This window comes from Melanostigma gelatinosum, assembly GCF_949748355.1.
Source record: "Melanostigma gelatinosum genome assembly, chromosome: 18".
Taxonomy (NCBI): Eukaryota; Metazoa; Chordata; class Actinopteri; order Perciformes; family Zoarcidae; genus Melanostigma; species Melanostigma gelatinosum.
In genome coordinates, this window is record NC_136651.1 from 19,126,516 (window position 1) to 19,142,074 (window position 15,559).

The following is a 15,559-nucleotide window of genomic DNA, read 5'->3' on the forward strand; positions in this document are numbered from 1 at the left end:
GCAGTTAGTGTATTTGTAGGTGTTGAGTTTCATGTAACATTTTATTTCAGTGTTGTGTGAATATGAGATGTTTACATGAAACAAACAACAACCCGTAGCTGTGGTGGTTCAACTGTAGTAAGACGGCACAGAAGGCCCAGGTAGAAAATGCACGGCCCGCCACTGGACAACAGAGAACACATAAAAAACAACACTAGCCTATTTAAAACAGTAATTCGATGATAATGGCAATTACAAATTACAAATGAGTAAGTGAATACAATATTCATAAAATGCGTGATGACTCCCTGGAATTACCACTAATCAAAGTCTCTGAAATGTTGCATCATCGGTTCATCGTCAGTGGTTTTATTTTGAATTTTAAAACCGGAAGTGTTGTAGCCATAGCTGTGGCGCTTGACAGTCTGTACGGCCAGCCTGCGGTAGCTGAAGGAATCTGGCTGACACACATCGGCGTGGCCAGCGAGTCACTCAGTGAAGGGGAGTCGGCCGCTGAGAGCACAAGTATCCATCCTTCATCACAGCGGGAACGGAGACTTTATCGGCGGTGAAAACAGGAAATGACCACGATGACAGTCCTGGGCAGCGCCGGTCGCTTGATCCAATGTGAGTGTGACTGTGAGCTAACGTTATATCTTAGCCTGGCCATCGCTGCTCAACGAGCTCAATCAAGTTTCATGATTGAGCTCAGAATCTAATGTCACGGAGTAAACTGCGCTCCTCCGCTTCTTTGAGGCAGTTTGAAGGCAGTTTTGAGTGATGGAGCTTCGTTGCTCGGTCCAACGGCGTGTAAACTCAACAACACGCTGACATTGCCGTCAACATTTGGTAATGGGGCGTTAAGCTAGCAAGGATGGTGGAAGTCCAACTTCCTGTCAGGAGTTTCACAATACCATATTTGCTGTAATATTAATGTGTAATTCTTTGTATTGTTTACTCTAATATCGTCCATGGCGATTTATTATTACTCTGAGTCAGGTATTGTATTCCTTTTCCATGTTTGCCGTTTGGTCAGGTCGAAATCCTAATATTTGCTGAAAGGTGACCATTCATGTGCTTTTATTTTCCAGACAAATAGCGGCGTTTCCGTAGCTAGCCAGTCGCTAAGCCCAACATTACTGTAGGTTACAATTTACAGTTTACAGTTTAATGTTACATAATGGACTTATCCCGTACTTGATGATCCGTAAACAGTGCCCGCAGTCATTGACGGTCCGTGTTTTTCACGGTGAGTGAGGAGGAACTAAACATTTGCACGGAGTTACACAATTCCAGCATTGTGAACTTGTATAATCACAGTGGGCCTCCTGGCGGCGTTTCGGGGTACTGCAGCTCAGGTTATGAAAGTAAAGCCCACCGTAAAGACGGCGTTAGAGTAGAAGTCACTGGAGTTATTCTAGTGGTTTCACTACTACAGAGGTTTCAGTGTCCTGTGCAGCTTGGAGTACAACGTCTTTTTTATTTATTTCACAAACTGGTTTGGTGCTAATTCGTAAAGTTAAGGGCACTTAGTGTGACAATATGTAAGAGGACGTTATAGAATAAGTAACACATTACACATTTTACTTTACTTTTGTGGCACCTGTCGATCCAAAGTCACGTTTACCGGATATTATTTTATGCATTTCTGGAGAATATCACCAACTTTCCAAATAGCAAATGCACCTGGCTGAATTTTGGTATAAAGTAAATCACGTGACTCCTAGAATATTTTAATTTGATGAAATGGTGCAAGGTATCATTACCAATGATGTGTGACAAAAGCAGACTTACCACCAATTATAAGAAAGGCTTGAGGATGCAGTGTGCTCACACTAGAAAGACAAAAAAATAAAATAACAGACAAAAATACAGTATATATTATTCAAAGCAGTGAGTGTGCATGGTAAAAGACCTCAGAGTGTGCTGTTAGTGTACTATATTGTCATGTAACTCATACTGAAGTAGCTGTTCACACCTGGACAAAGCTCCCGGAGCCCCTTGGATAATGAATAACCGTTGAATTTCATTGAAATCATGAATTGTTTTTATTTTCTTCACCGTATTGTAAACTAAGAATCGGTCTGGTCGAGTCTGAATATTTCAGGGAGCAAAACTATCAGAGGCAGGAAATGTTTGTGTGGATGCCCAGCAGGGGTGGGAATCGCTAGAGAGCTCGCGATACGATATTATCGCGATACTTCGATATTATCACGATACTTTCACGATACTGCGATATTCTGAGTATCGTGATAACATATATTGCGATTTATTACTTTTTTCAACTTCAAATTATGTCCCCAAAGGGAAACTGTGTCAGATAAAACATGTTGTATGTTTTATCTGAGTTCTTTCTCTGATGTCTCCATCTTTGTTTCCTTCCTACCAATCACACACGCAGACCCGGAACCTCTGCTGACCTCACCAGAAAACAACTCAGCACCATCTAGTGGACTGAAAAAGCAATTGATTTGATTTTTTATTTTTTTTAATAGTTTATATAATAAAATATCGACACTTGGCGTCCGTGTATCGATATAATATCGCCACGCAAAATATCGCGATACTATGCTGCATCGATTTTTTTCCCCACCCCTAATGCCCAGTTGTGTGTGTGTGTGTGTGTGTGTGTGTGTGTGTGTGTGTGTGTGTGTGTGTGTGTGTGTGTGTGTGTGTGTGTGTGTGTGTGTGTGTGTGTGTGTGTGTGTGATGAACACGTTTCCTTCTTCTGCTTTAGTTGCGAGGAGCAGCGTCAGTCTGGGTGTAAGGAGGCGCTCCACTGCAGCAGCTTTAGCCAAGACCTCGACTCCAGAAACACAGGACAACAGGTGACACTCACACCAACAACACACTCTGTGGAGGTTGCTACTGAGTGGACCAGACGTACATAAATACACGCTTTAGTAGCATCGATGCAGCTTCAGAGAACAATAGTTTACAATCATCTGTGCACAGAGACAGATGAAGTAGAAGACAAGAGAAATCGATGTATTGTGAGATATAGATGTTGAAAGACTCATTGACTAAACATCATTTCTAATCAATGAGATACATTTTCTTTTAGGGAAGTCGAGGCATTGTTAAATATGAATTATTGATTAGGAATCCCTGGTGCCTGCAGGAAACCGAAGACGGGCATCTTGATGCTGAACATGGGAGGACCTGAGAAACTGGAAGACGTGCACGACTTCCTGCTGCGGTTGTTCTCGGACACAGACCTGATGAAACTCCCCATACAGAGGTAAACACACACACACACACACACACACACACACTAGCGAGAACAAATGGGGGAAGGTTGTTGGGTCACATGCTCTGCTCGTTTGTGTCATAGTAACTGACCAGTGAACCAACAACGTGTTTGTTGTTCCTGCTGAGAATAATTAACACTGGTCCTTATAAAGCACTTGTTCACAACCTTTCTGGGCTTTGTGGCTCCTTTTTTAAAAAGAAGCAATATTTTCTTGTGAGCAGTTATTGTCAAAAAAAGGAAACGTTTGTATTTAAAAAAAAAACATTTATTCATACGGTTCAATCATCGTGTGAGTCGGTGTGACAGCCTTCGGTCACATGATCCCTTGACTGAGTCAAAACAATCATGGTTTGATCAGCACATCTGGTTTTTCGATATGACTCTAAACTGAAACTTTTAGTTTTATGCTGACGTGACAGGGCTCAGATCTCCGGGCGTGTAGTTCCCCTCTGTGTGCTTCCCTGGTATATGGTGTGTTTGATTTAGTTTATTCGTATATTAATCTACTGTAATAACATCTATTGAGGCAGTTCTATACTGTTAGCTGCTTGAGTTAACGCTAGCTTCATAGACTGAGAGGAAAATACACGTACTGTTAATTTGACATGAGTTCTTTCACCGTACACAAAGAGCAACTGGCTGCTTGAGCTCATGTGCGTTGTGCATCTATTGAGGCAGTAATGTACTGTCATATAGTCCACGAGTGTTGCCGTCAACAATCTGTCCTTTGCTGTGCAGTAAGCTCGGCCCGTTCATCGCCATGCGCCGCACGCCGAAGATCCAGGAGCAGTACAGCAAGATCGGAGGAGGCTCGCCCATCAAACACTGGACCTCCATGCAGGGGGAGGGCATGGTGAAGCTGCTGGACGAGATGAGTCCTGAGACGGGTGAGACAGTCGCAGGTCTCCTCTCCGCCACACAGAGCTCTTGTGTTTGCTGCCGGTGGACTCGCTTGTCAGAAGCTGAAAGGGTGTGAAGTGTAGATAGGGAGAAAGTGAGGGTGTGTCCCCACACACGCCTGCACACACCTCGCTGATAACGACCCAAACTATCACAACTAGTAACGACTAAACACTTCCCTTTATTACCTTCTTTACTGTATTTATTTGATCATTTGAGTTCATTTGCAAGTGCCAGCTTTGTGTTTTGAATGAGTGTGTTTCACCTGGTTGCCGGTTGTTGACTGACGGTCTCTCCGTCCAGCGCCTCACAAGTTCTACATCGGTTTCCGGTACGTTCAGCCGCTGACGGAGGAAGCCATCGAGGAGATGGAGAAGGACGGAGTGGAGCGAGCCGTGGCCTTCACACAGTATCCTCAGTACAGCTGCTCCACCACAGGTGACCGTCGCACACAGAAAATCAATTGTTGTATGGTTTTACTGTGTGCATCAATCTTTACCTGCAAAAAGCTGCACATATTCAGCATGAATTATGTCCCATTTAGAACAATATTTCAGTCTAGTGTGTATTTCTTCTCACATCAGCACCTTATTGTAATGATCTCAACTTTTCCCAACTCCGGCATTGCGGCTTGCTGCTCTAATTACGGACTTTTACCGTCCAGGTGGCCACTGGCTGCCATCTTTGTTGGGATTTGGAAACAGAGTCGCAACTTCTGAAAGGTGTTAAAATGATTTTTGGCCGAGCAGCTGAAGAGACTTCGAGGATTCTGGATGAGTGTTGTGAAGGCTAAACTGTAGACGGTGTGAAAGCGCTGTCCCTCTGATGTCTGTGTGGAGGGTAGAGGAGTCCCACACAGCTGTTGACCAGGCTGCTGTGTTTTAGGAGCGGAGTGAAGTTACCGATTCCTCACACTGCACTTCAAACAAACATCTCATCTTTAAATCATGAAAGCCAAAGTGTTTGACGGAGGAGAACCTCAGACCACTTATGGATCACACATCCTATTGAAAGTACACGTCTGAAGGACGGACGATGTGCAGTATATCTGCTTCTCTTCTCTCTCTGATCTTTTTGTTTTTTAAATGTTCGTGAAGGAAACGCTGACTCAGACGATGCTCCGCCTTGTGGATTCATTTCAACTCTTCAACTCTTGTGCCTTCGAGCAAGGCACTTAATCCCAAACCCGCTTTCAAACAGAGGACTGCTTGTTGCGTAATGAACACGTTTCTAATATTGGTGCGTTTTGTTTGTTTGTCGTGGAAACAGGCAGCAGTCTGAACGCCATCTACCGTTACTACAGCAACAGAGGCGACAGGCCAAAGATGCGCTGGAGTGTGATCGACCGTTGGCCCACACACCCTCTGCTGGTGGAGGTTAGACACACACACACACACACCAAAGTGCCCTACATGCTCCTCCTCCTCTCAGAGACCACCAAGAAAAAGATATATCGGATAATTAATTGACGAGGACGAGAAGTCGTCATAGCAACTAATGAGCTGAAAGTGGCCGTGCTTGGTCATCAGAGCAACTAACAAGTCTGTATTTTTAGATCTCAGCATGTTCCCTGGTGGGAAACAGTCATTAGTCAGAAACTTCTTCTTTAACCAGTTGAGGAAAATATTATAGTTTCAGTACGTCAATTAAAAAATACCTTTAATACAACGTGTGTGTGTGTGCAGTGTTTTGCAGATCATGTCCGCAACGAGCTGCTGAAGTTTCCCGAAGACAAGAGGGACGATGTTGTCATCCTCTTCTCAGCACACTCCCTTCCAATGGCTGTGAGTACTATGAAGTACATATTAATATGTTAAGACCCTGCCTGTCACACGCCTGCATGACGAGTGACGCGACTCATGACTTCGTCAAACTCGAGGCTTCAAAGCGTCAGTCCACAAACCAATGTGTGCCGTCCCGATGACGCCGTCTGTGACTCCCACTGACGGTGCTACTGCTGTGGTCCCTGTGCAGGTTGTAAACAGAGGCGATCCGTATCCTCAGGAAGTGGGAGCCACTGTTCAGAGAGTCATGGAGAGACTGGGACACTGTAACCCTTACAGACTAGTGTGGCAGTCCAGGGTGAGTGCACACACACACACACACACGCACACACCCAGAAGGGTTGTTCGCTGAAGCTGAAGCGTGACGAAGGCCACCAGCAGCACTAGAACAGTCGGTGTGTCATGCTGCATCTGTGCTGCACCGCATTGGGCCACACTATATAATACAGCCTGCTGTCCACACTGTCATTCCACTGTATGCATTAGGTAACAAAACGCTCACCAGTTGTGACTGGTACTGAAATGTTGATGTCGGTTTTGTTTCCCAGTACCACACCGGAGAGTGCGCAGTATTTACAAAACTCTACATTTAAAGCTGCAGTCACAGGTTTATTTGGCCACCAGGAGGCAGTAAAAACAAGTAATGAACACAACGTTTGCATATCGTCACCTTTATAAGTTGATGGCAAACAGTTGGTGATTTACAAATGAGGGAGGTATCGAATGATATAATATGCATTGTGTTCACCAGCTAGTCTCTGCTGAACCGGTAGTTCAGTGTGTTTGTTCACCTGCCCGCTGCGGCTGATAACGACACGATGACAGCGAACCAGACGTCTGGACAGTGAGCTGAAGCTCACCGTAAAGCTGATAATTATCTGGTACAAGCCACACCTTTCACTTGATCACAATGTTATTATAGAAGTATTGATTATAGCCTCCTGTGCCTCTAAAGTCAAGTTAAGCACCAGCTGAAACCAGTAAGTGTTGAATCGGTACCTGATTCATTCAACCAAATGATACTATAAATGTCAGGCTCCAACATCACCGGGCATTTGACCTTTTCAAGTAAATCTGCATCAGACAGCAGGGGTTGAAAGGCTTTTGCAGCCACGTATTTATATTTATTAGTAATTCACAAACTCTGATGCTGCACATCACTGCAGGTGAGCAGAAACCTTTACAGTATGTATAATTATGTATCAACAACTTTGTCAGGATGATGAACTCGAGTGTAGTTCAGTGCTGCTGTCACAGGATGGAGCCACCGGTCCATCTAACGCTGAACCGTGAGAGCAGGAACCTCACAGCTCTGAGTGCTCAGGTCTCTGTTGTGCGAGGAGGACTGGGGCGTGTTGCTGGCTACCCGTTACGCAGAACATAAACCAGACATTATGTTTTAAGGCGAACATTTTGCTCGTTGAAAAATGAGACCCTTCCAGTGGGATTCTTTTATGGGGCAGTCATGTTAAATTGAGGTGTGACTTTAAGAAGTCACACCTCACAAGCTTGATTTAAGAAGACCTTTCACACCTGTGGTTGAGTTCATTTGGTCTGGATAGTTCACAAATAAACCAAGAGGAGTAAACATGAAGTTGTAGAGACTGAAGCCATCGTTAGTACGAGAAGGTATGCGTGACGTAAGTGTCATCATATGACACTTACGTCACGCACATGCCAAAGCTCCGTGTGCATGTGTGGGAGGAGCAGATGGTATGAACAGAGCTGTTCGTGTCCGTGGTGTCTGCAGTATTACCGCGGCTCACCAGGTAACTCGGTTATTGGACAGTTGTGCCGATAGTCATCCTGCATCATCGGGGCCCTTGTGAACAAATGAAATCCCAGTGACTTACAGAAGGTTAGCACTCGAATGCTTTGGATGTGTACAAGCAGCCGTTTGACCCGTCAATCAGGGGAAATACCAACGCTGACATGCATACGTGTTTGCATGAACAACGGACCCGTGTTTGTTTGGACTAAACCAAAAAGGTGAGGTGTGAAAGCACCCGAAGGTTCTTGAGTCCTTCTAATGGCCCGTCACCGCTGATGATTCAGCTACTCCCAGAGCCTCCCCAGTAGTGGAGTTCAATTTGTAAAGTTTGTCCTCAAGGTGGCAGTAGAGGGAAGGTAATGCGTTCATTAAAAGATCAAAAGGGACCATCCTCTGGGGACCAGGACCAGGTCTGGAATCAAAGCGGTTAGAAACAACTGGACGAACCGTTGCATCATGATGACACAAAAAAACGGGAGCCGCAAATCTCCACCGCAGTGAACCTGAACGGTTGTCATGTCTGGTGTTTGGTCATTCAGGTGGGGCCCATGCAGTGGCTCGGCCCGCAGACGGACGACGTGATCAAAGGCCTGTGTGAGCGAGGGAAGAAGAACATCCTGCTGGTGCCCATCGCCTTCACCTCCGACCACATCGAGACTCTACACGAGCTGGACATCGAGTACGGACAGGTGCTGGGGGAGGAGGTAAGGAAGAGCCAACGCTGGGGGAGGAGCTACAGGCGTGTTTTGCGAAAAGAGACGGTGGTTGTTTCTTGCATCGGGAAAAAGGGCGACGCTGTTCAGCTGAGCGACCGTGAAGGCACCATGAAACAGTCCTTGCTTTGTGTTCTTGTTTTGAGTTCATTCGTATTGGGATCAATTAATGATGCGTTAACTCGAGATGGTGTGTGTGTGTGTGTGTGTGTGTGTGTGTGTGTGTGTGTGTGTGTGTGTGTGTGTGTGTGTGTGTGTGTGTGTGTGTGTGTGTGTGTGTGTGTGTGTGTGTGTGTGAGTGTGAGTGAGTGAAGGCACCAGTGAGGTGACCACCAATCAATGTGAGCGGTGGCACAAAGACACACACTACTATACTTCGCTCAAAATGAAACTCGCTGTTGAAAATAATTGGAACACTCAGAAGACAATTATTTTGTTTCCTGAAGTCCCTGATTTAAAAAAATCATGATCTGGACTTTAGTGCTATTGTTTTCCAGTGCGGACAGAGAGGTCTTTGTTACACCGAATGCGTTTGATTTAATTCATGTGAACTGTGGTGCCTTTGCATGTTTGGTTCGGTTGTAAACGTGTGTGCCAACGACTTGTTCTGTCTATTCTGTCTTCAGTGCGGGGTGGAGAACATCAAGAGAGCGGAGTCGTTGAATGGGAACCCTCTCTTTATGAGGGTACGTTTCACACACACTCACTCATCATGTCTACAAACATTCAGCGCCGACGCATGAAGGAGCTGACGATCAACTCATGTCAAATGGAGCGGCAGCTTTACGTTTGTTCATGAAGGAGCATGTCTGCGTTTAACAAACAAGAACAGACTTTCAGCTGGAGAGAGACGGGAAGATACAGATTGTGAAATGTTCAAATAAGTTTGGGTAACGGGAAAGATGATTAAAACACAAAAAAGAAAAGCAAATAATGAGAAATACATAAAGGAGGGAAGACTGTACGAAGGCAGGAAGAGCTCTAATAATAGAAAAGGAGACGGCAGCAGAAGGTTCTGTGAACTCCAGCGCAGGAGATGGTCAATACATGGATTCCTCCTTCCTTACTTCCTTTCCTCTCCCTCGTCTCCTTTCTTACATCCATCCTTCCCTCCTTTCCCTTCCAACCTCCCTCCTTCCGTTCATCCTCAACCCCGCAACCTTTCTCACAACCGGCTGTGTGCGTGCGTGCGTGTGTGCGTGCGTGCGCGTGCGCGCGTGTGTGCAGAGTTTATTAAAGGAAGGGGGCAGATCAATGGGAACCTTTAGAGCTGACTACAGTAGAACTGAACCGCCCGGCTGGCTGGCTGGTCAAACCGCCGCGCTCAGAGACTCCTCGCCAAGTCTCTGAGTGTGTGTGAGAGAGAGACTGAGTGTATAAATCAATATCCAGAGGATGATTAGTTGGTAGTTACTGAAGGATGGTTTCCTTGGTGTGGTTTTAGTTTCTCAGTGAGCAGCATCAGTCTGCAGCTGTCTGCTAGCAGCAGCCGCTGGAAAATAAAGCAAAATACATTCACCACAATGTTTACCTGCAGAGCCCGGCTGGTGGCAGGAGTTTATTTTCTGATAACCCCCCCGCTCAGATTGCTATCTTGTACGATCAGCTTACTAACTGTATTTTTATTTCGACATTCTTTCCTTTGAATTCTCTCGGATTGTCCTTTTGACTCAAAGATAACACGTGTTTACAAAAGCCAGAGCCTCAAGTACAGACACTTATTATATGAATAATAATTATATGAATCAAATAATCGACATGACCAGCACAAAGGCATGAAGATCAAATCTAATAGAGGTCAGGTAAAAAAACAACGAGAGCTGGGGGATTGTTTGCACTCTAATAGCCCACATAGTTGATTCAGAATGATGCACATATCCACAGTAGGAGTAATTCCATCAGAACAACAAAAGTCATTCTCTTAGTTTTAGAATACTTAAAACGTATATTCAATTTGTTGTCGAGATAGATGAGAAGATTTATACCACTGTCATGTTTTCAGGTAAACATGAAGCTGCAGCTGGTTAGCTTAGCTTAGCGTGGACACTGGAAACAGTGGGAAACAGCTAGCCTGAATCTGTCCAATGGTCATCTGCCTACCAGCACATTTTAAAGATCACTGAGCGGTTCTGAAAAGTGAAGCAGAGGCTGGAATGCCTTCAAGCTGCATTCTCTCTAGTGTCCACCAGGGGGCGACTCCTCTGGTTGTATGGAAGTCTATGAGAAAATGACTCTACTTCTCTCTTGATTAATTCCCTCAGTAAACATTGTAAACATGAGTTTATGTCTCAATCTCTAGTTTCAAGTCTTCTTCAATACAGCATGATGTTGATTTAGTAAATGATGGTCCATTTAGAGTCAGACAGACCATAAAGCAGAGTATGCTTTAGGGCGGGACTACCTTGTGATTGACAGGTCGCTACCAGAGACGTATACAAGGTCTCTACGTCACTCCTGAGCCGTACAAATATAGTCACTTCTGTTCATTGGTTTAAAAAAAAACAAGATGGCGACGGCCAAAATGCCGAACTCGAGGCTTCCAAACAGCAGTCCACAAACCAATGGGTGGCGTCACGGTGACTTTATCCACTTCCAATGTACAGTCTGTGTATCACATCACCCTCTTGCGTGTGCATTAGAAAAACAAAAAAGGGACGCGCTTATTAGAGCTGGTTGATTTCCGCTCCGGTTCAACTTACGATCTTCAACCGGTTTGTCTGACAGAACGACCCGGTGTTCACAGAGCTCAAGAAGAGAGCAACTCTCTCAATTATGTCTGTCTCAACACTAACTGTATGCCATTTGTCCTGTCCAGGCTCTGGCGGACCTGGTCCAGTCCCACCTGAAGTCCAACGAGCCCTGTTCCCGTCAGCTGACCCTCCGCTGCCCGCTGTGCACCAACCCCACCTGTGCAGAGACCAAGGCTTTCTTTGCCAACCAGCCGCTCTCATAGAAACAAACACGCCCACTCACGTGCCCTTCCTGCAGCAAAGCTACCTGTGAAGAAACTTGAGGCCTTCTCCGATAAACGGATGACGCACACACACACAAACACACACACACACACACACACACACACACACATACACCGTAAACGGGACAAAATGGTTTCTGCAAATACATGGTGACGTTTGTTTTCGTCATGCCGTTTAAACACAGCAAGTACTTTACTCTATGGGGGAAATCATTACAGGGCACAACATGTGTCACTCAAACACAAGTTAGCATTTAGTAAATCATATTTTAATAATCAGAGGAATAGACATTGTAGTAAAAAGAAAATGGACGGATTGAGATTGATGATTCATTTCAATGGATGTCGAAAGATGCAAACATGATCAATAATACGCAAAATGCTCATCAATTTGAAAATACCCCCCGCCACACACACACACACACAGATTAACACAAATGCTCTTCTAAGGATTTGCAGATACCATTGTTGAAAAATCTTTGCCGATAAAAATGTTGACACTGCAGAAACCGCTCTCATCAAAGCTTCAGGGAAAGTGCTTTGCACTAGTTTTTGTATTATTTTTGTTTTCTTATTGCAGTTCCCTTGGTTACATTCCATTCGCTTAGCCCCTGCAAACCCCCATCAGAGACCCTGTTTCAATTCATGCTCGTGCTCAACAAATAACGGTCGGTCGTGACGGCAACGACGACAACACCACTCACAAGGGATCCGGTCGGATGGCTGTTTCCCTCCCCTGCCTTCTCACCCGCCATTGACCCCCCCCCCCCCCCCTCCCACGCCTGCTGCAATCCTCGCAATGTGATTGGAGGAGGATTGTGCTACTTAAAACGCTGCTGCCTGATCAGTGGATACCACTGAGCTTTAGAGAGGGAAAAAGCGCCATCTTTAGGGAATCGGGAGAGTTGTCTTTAAGGTTTAAGTTAAGAAATAAGTATCAGTTATTGCATTAATCCTGCATCTATTCTATCTCGGGGCTTTACAGAGCGAACAAAAGCCGACCGTAGCGTGATTTCTACATGGTTTATGGTGGATGGTTATGATGGTTTACAAGCCAGCAGAAAATGTAGTTACTATACAAATTCAATGTTTATTTAATTTAACTTTTTTTGCTCTCTATCTGCCTCCGGTAACAAATCATAAAGTAAAAAGGGAAAATTTAGCTTATCACCTGTTGAAATATGCAACCCAGATACTGAAAGCCATGTTGAGGCTGTGAGCTAATTGTGTGCAGATACGACTGTTCCTCATCAACACTGATCTGAGACTTTGATTCAACTAAATACAGGTCTGATTTTTAGATATATTTAGCGGTTAACGGCAACCTTTCGTTCCGTTAACTGCTAAATATGTACTGTATAAGCTGTACAATTTTAAAGTGACCGGACACAAATGTTTTACAATTGCATGCTGATAATATGATATCCTTGTACGTGTGATAAGAGCAGGAAACAATGTCCCTGCAGGAAGAGCGTAGAAGAGCGTAAAACTACAATGACGCTGTAATAGTCCAACAGCAAGATGCCGTGTGTGTTCCGTGTAGAGAAGTAGCACAGATATAAGAGTTTAGTTTCAATGTAGATCGACTCTGACTTGGGTCTTCCGAGACCTTCAACACAGTCTTCTTTTCATCCACTCGCACTTCCCTGATCGAAGTGCAGCAACTTAATATGAAAAAACTAATCACATTAGTTCATAGGTTGAACTAAATACTTTAAAAAAAAATGTTGTTCTGCCATCAGGTGCTACAGCTCCGTTAAATGTCTTGAAGCTAACAAGTTTGATCCCCTTCGGGATGAGACTCATAAAGTCTACACTTTATGAGGGTCGTAACTTGACCTCTGGCCCTTTTTCCCCTTTACTGGTTTCGTCCTCCGATGCCATGACGATGTGCCTTTAACACTGGCTATTTAGGAATGCTGGACTTCATGGTTATATTTTCGTGTGCTTAACCAAAATGCTGACGGGAAGAATCCACCCCGAAATCTGAATTGACATATCCGTGCTGTGAACTTTGCCATCGGCGGCTCTCTGTCCGCTCGTCACTTGCAGTTGCATAAAAGAAGATATCCAAGATAGATTCCTGCAGGGATGATGTTCTTTTGCAGGTTAACCTGCAGTAAGCAGCGCCCCGGTTCCCCCAGTGGGATCCACGGGTTTTTGGGATTATTGCGGAAAATAAGTGGCAAACGTTTACGATACTTGCACGTTCTGTTCAGAGATATTCTTCACAAATGAACGCCACGTATCAACACGACGAGGCTGTGAAGGTGAACTAGTCGGCGTAAAAATGCAGTTCAATGTCCCAGACGAACCTCTGGAGCCACTTGATAACAACCGCCTTCTGTACGATGCGTAATGGCTTCAAGTTTGACAAGAAGTTTAAGTGCTTTTCTACAATATAAAATACGTCAGCCAACACCCTTCTTAAGCTTATGTTGACCACATGCCTCTTACTTCCGGGATCTAACAACAAACCCCATTAAAAAAAGCCAGGGACTTGGAGGCGGGACACATCTCCGGGTCTGTAGATTGATTCAAACATTTGAGAAACTGTATACCTGGTGTCACATGGGATAGAAATGCTACAAATATGTAACTTGATTTTAAAAAGTAGCTGATATAGGCTACTTATACGTCGGCATTGAGTAAAAGGCTGACAATGGGGGTGGCCATTTTGGAATAATGCACAAACACTCCCAGGTCTGAATATATTCCTGTTCCTCCAGTTCTCCTCCGAATGTGCGCAAATACATCTGCAAAAATAACGCTCGCTAGTTAGTTAGCTTGCTAACTTGTGTAGGTTGTGTTTGGCTTTTGCAGGAGCTCGTCACACTCGGATCAGCCTTTCCAGTCAGTACAGACCGCGTACATTGGTGCTTCTGGATGTGGTTGCCATTGATGTTTCAACTCATATTCTCACTCAATATAAACAGTGTTTCCTTGTGCTTTCAGTGCTCTTCCACACGTTTGAAGGGGATGGTTTTGTCTTGGAGGAATGCTTTACCCAGAGTTCTTTGTTTTATGTCTCTGCATGCGTAACTGAAGGTATTCTAATGGTGGTATTAGCAAAGCTTAGCTCAACTACTGGATAGTTAGTGTGTTCAAGTGGCAACTCTGTTTAAAGGAGCATTTGTCTCGAGCTGCCACCTGATCCCACAGGCATTAAGCTAAGCTGAGCTAACCTCGCTGTGACACGATGCAGTCAAACTGCATGTAGGTGAGGCAACGGTAAAACTCAACCGTCACTTTAATACAACTATATACCATACTATACTATATCGTCCAAGTTGTGCAGGGATGGCAAAATGTCCAGGTCAGGAACACATGCTAATGTCTGACGGGCGGGTTTTCTCTCCACCAACACGTTTTCATATTTATTTTTAATTATCTTCTGTGTGTCTGTTTTTGAAGAATCTGTGTGCTCCGTGTCTGTCGCTACAAGTGCAATTTGCAGAGTTTGCGTTGTGTATGTAATAAAGACGCTACAGGTTTGTTCCAGCTCGAGCATACTTTTTTGTTTGGAATTATTTATTTTTGTCTTTTTGATTGTGTTCCAGACCACACAAATCATCTCGTCTCCGCTGTTACAACACGTTTTTTTAATATGTATATTTGAGACACGTAGTATTAGCAGTGCGATTACACATAATGGCTAGTCTTCCTCAAAAATAAAAAAAACTGGTGTAAGTGTTTGTGTTTTTTTGTGTTAAGCCCCTACACACAAGAAATGCAATGTTTGGCTTTTCATAGGATGATGGTTGATCGTGAGAGTAATATTTGGGGGGGGGGGGATCAGAGTAGACCAGGACGGTTCGTTCTTTTTTTTTTGGGAGGGGCCCGGAGTAAACCCAATACTCTCTTGTGAGATTGGATATCTGGTTTGGGCTGGGCACGCCTCAGGGTTCCCCAGGAAGAGCTGGAACACGCTGCTGGGAGGGACATCTGGAATCCCCCGCTAAACCCCAAGCGTGAGTGGATGGATGGATTGACCACGTTTTTAACATTGACTGCCAACATAAGTGACCTTTTAGTTGAGGTCTGGCAAAGTATCCTCATACAACCTTTCGTATGATATCTCATGAAAAGTTACTTGTTTTTCGTGCTTTCTACACGTGTCAAGTTTTGCTCGTCACATGCATACAGTCTTTTCAAAATAAACTTCTGTGATCACAGGAAACAGCT

The 15,559-nt window shown here is 44.5% G+C and overlaps 1 protein-coding gene across 1 annotated transcript; it reads left to right on the plus strand.

Annotated features, from left to right (window-relative positions):
• The first annotated feature begins 450 nt into the window (after window positions 1-450).
• fech (ferrochelatase) lies at window positions 451-15,035 on the plus strand. The gene is made up of 11 exons (XM_079289747.1): window positions 451-606; window positions 2,717-2,807; window positions 3,101-3,220; window positions 3,971-4,119; window positions 4,436-4,570; window positions 5,402-5,508; window positions 5,818-5,916; window positions 6,107-6,214; window positions 8,227-8,391; window positions 9,027-9,086; window positions 11,216-15,035. Exons 1-11 carry the CDS (start codon window positions 561-563, stop codon window positions 11,351-11,353), a joined length of 1,218 nt encoding a protein of 405 aa, XP_079145873.1. The 5' UTR covers window positions 451-560; the 3' UTR covers window positions 11,354-15,035.
• The last annotated feature ends 524 nt before the right edge of the window (window positions 15,036-15,559 follow it).

Coding starts and splice junctions, on each gene's coding strand:
- fech (XM_079289747.1), top strand. CDS start 561: ATGACCACGATGACAGTCCTGGGCAGCGCCGGTCGCTTGATCCAAT. Junction 5,509..5,817: donor CACACCCTCTGCTGGTGGAG/GTTAGACACACA, acceptor GTGTGTGTGCAG/TGTTTTGCAGATCATGTCCG. Junction 8,392..9,026: donor GACAGGTGCTGGGGGAGGAG/GTAAGGAAGAGC, acceptor TTCTGTCTTCAG/TGCGGGGTGGAGAACATCAA.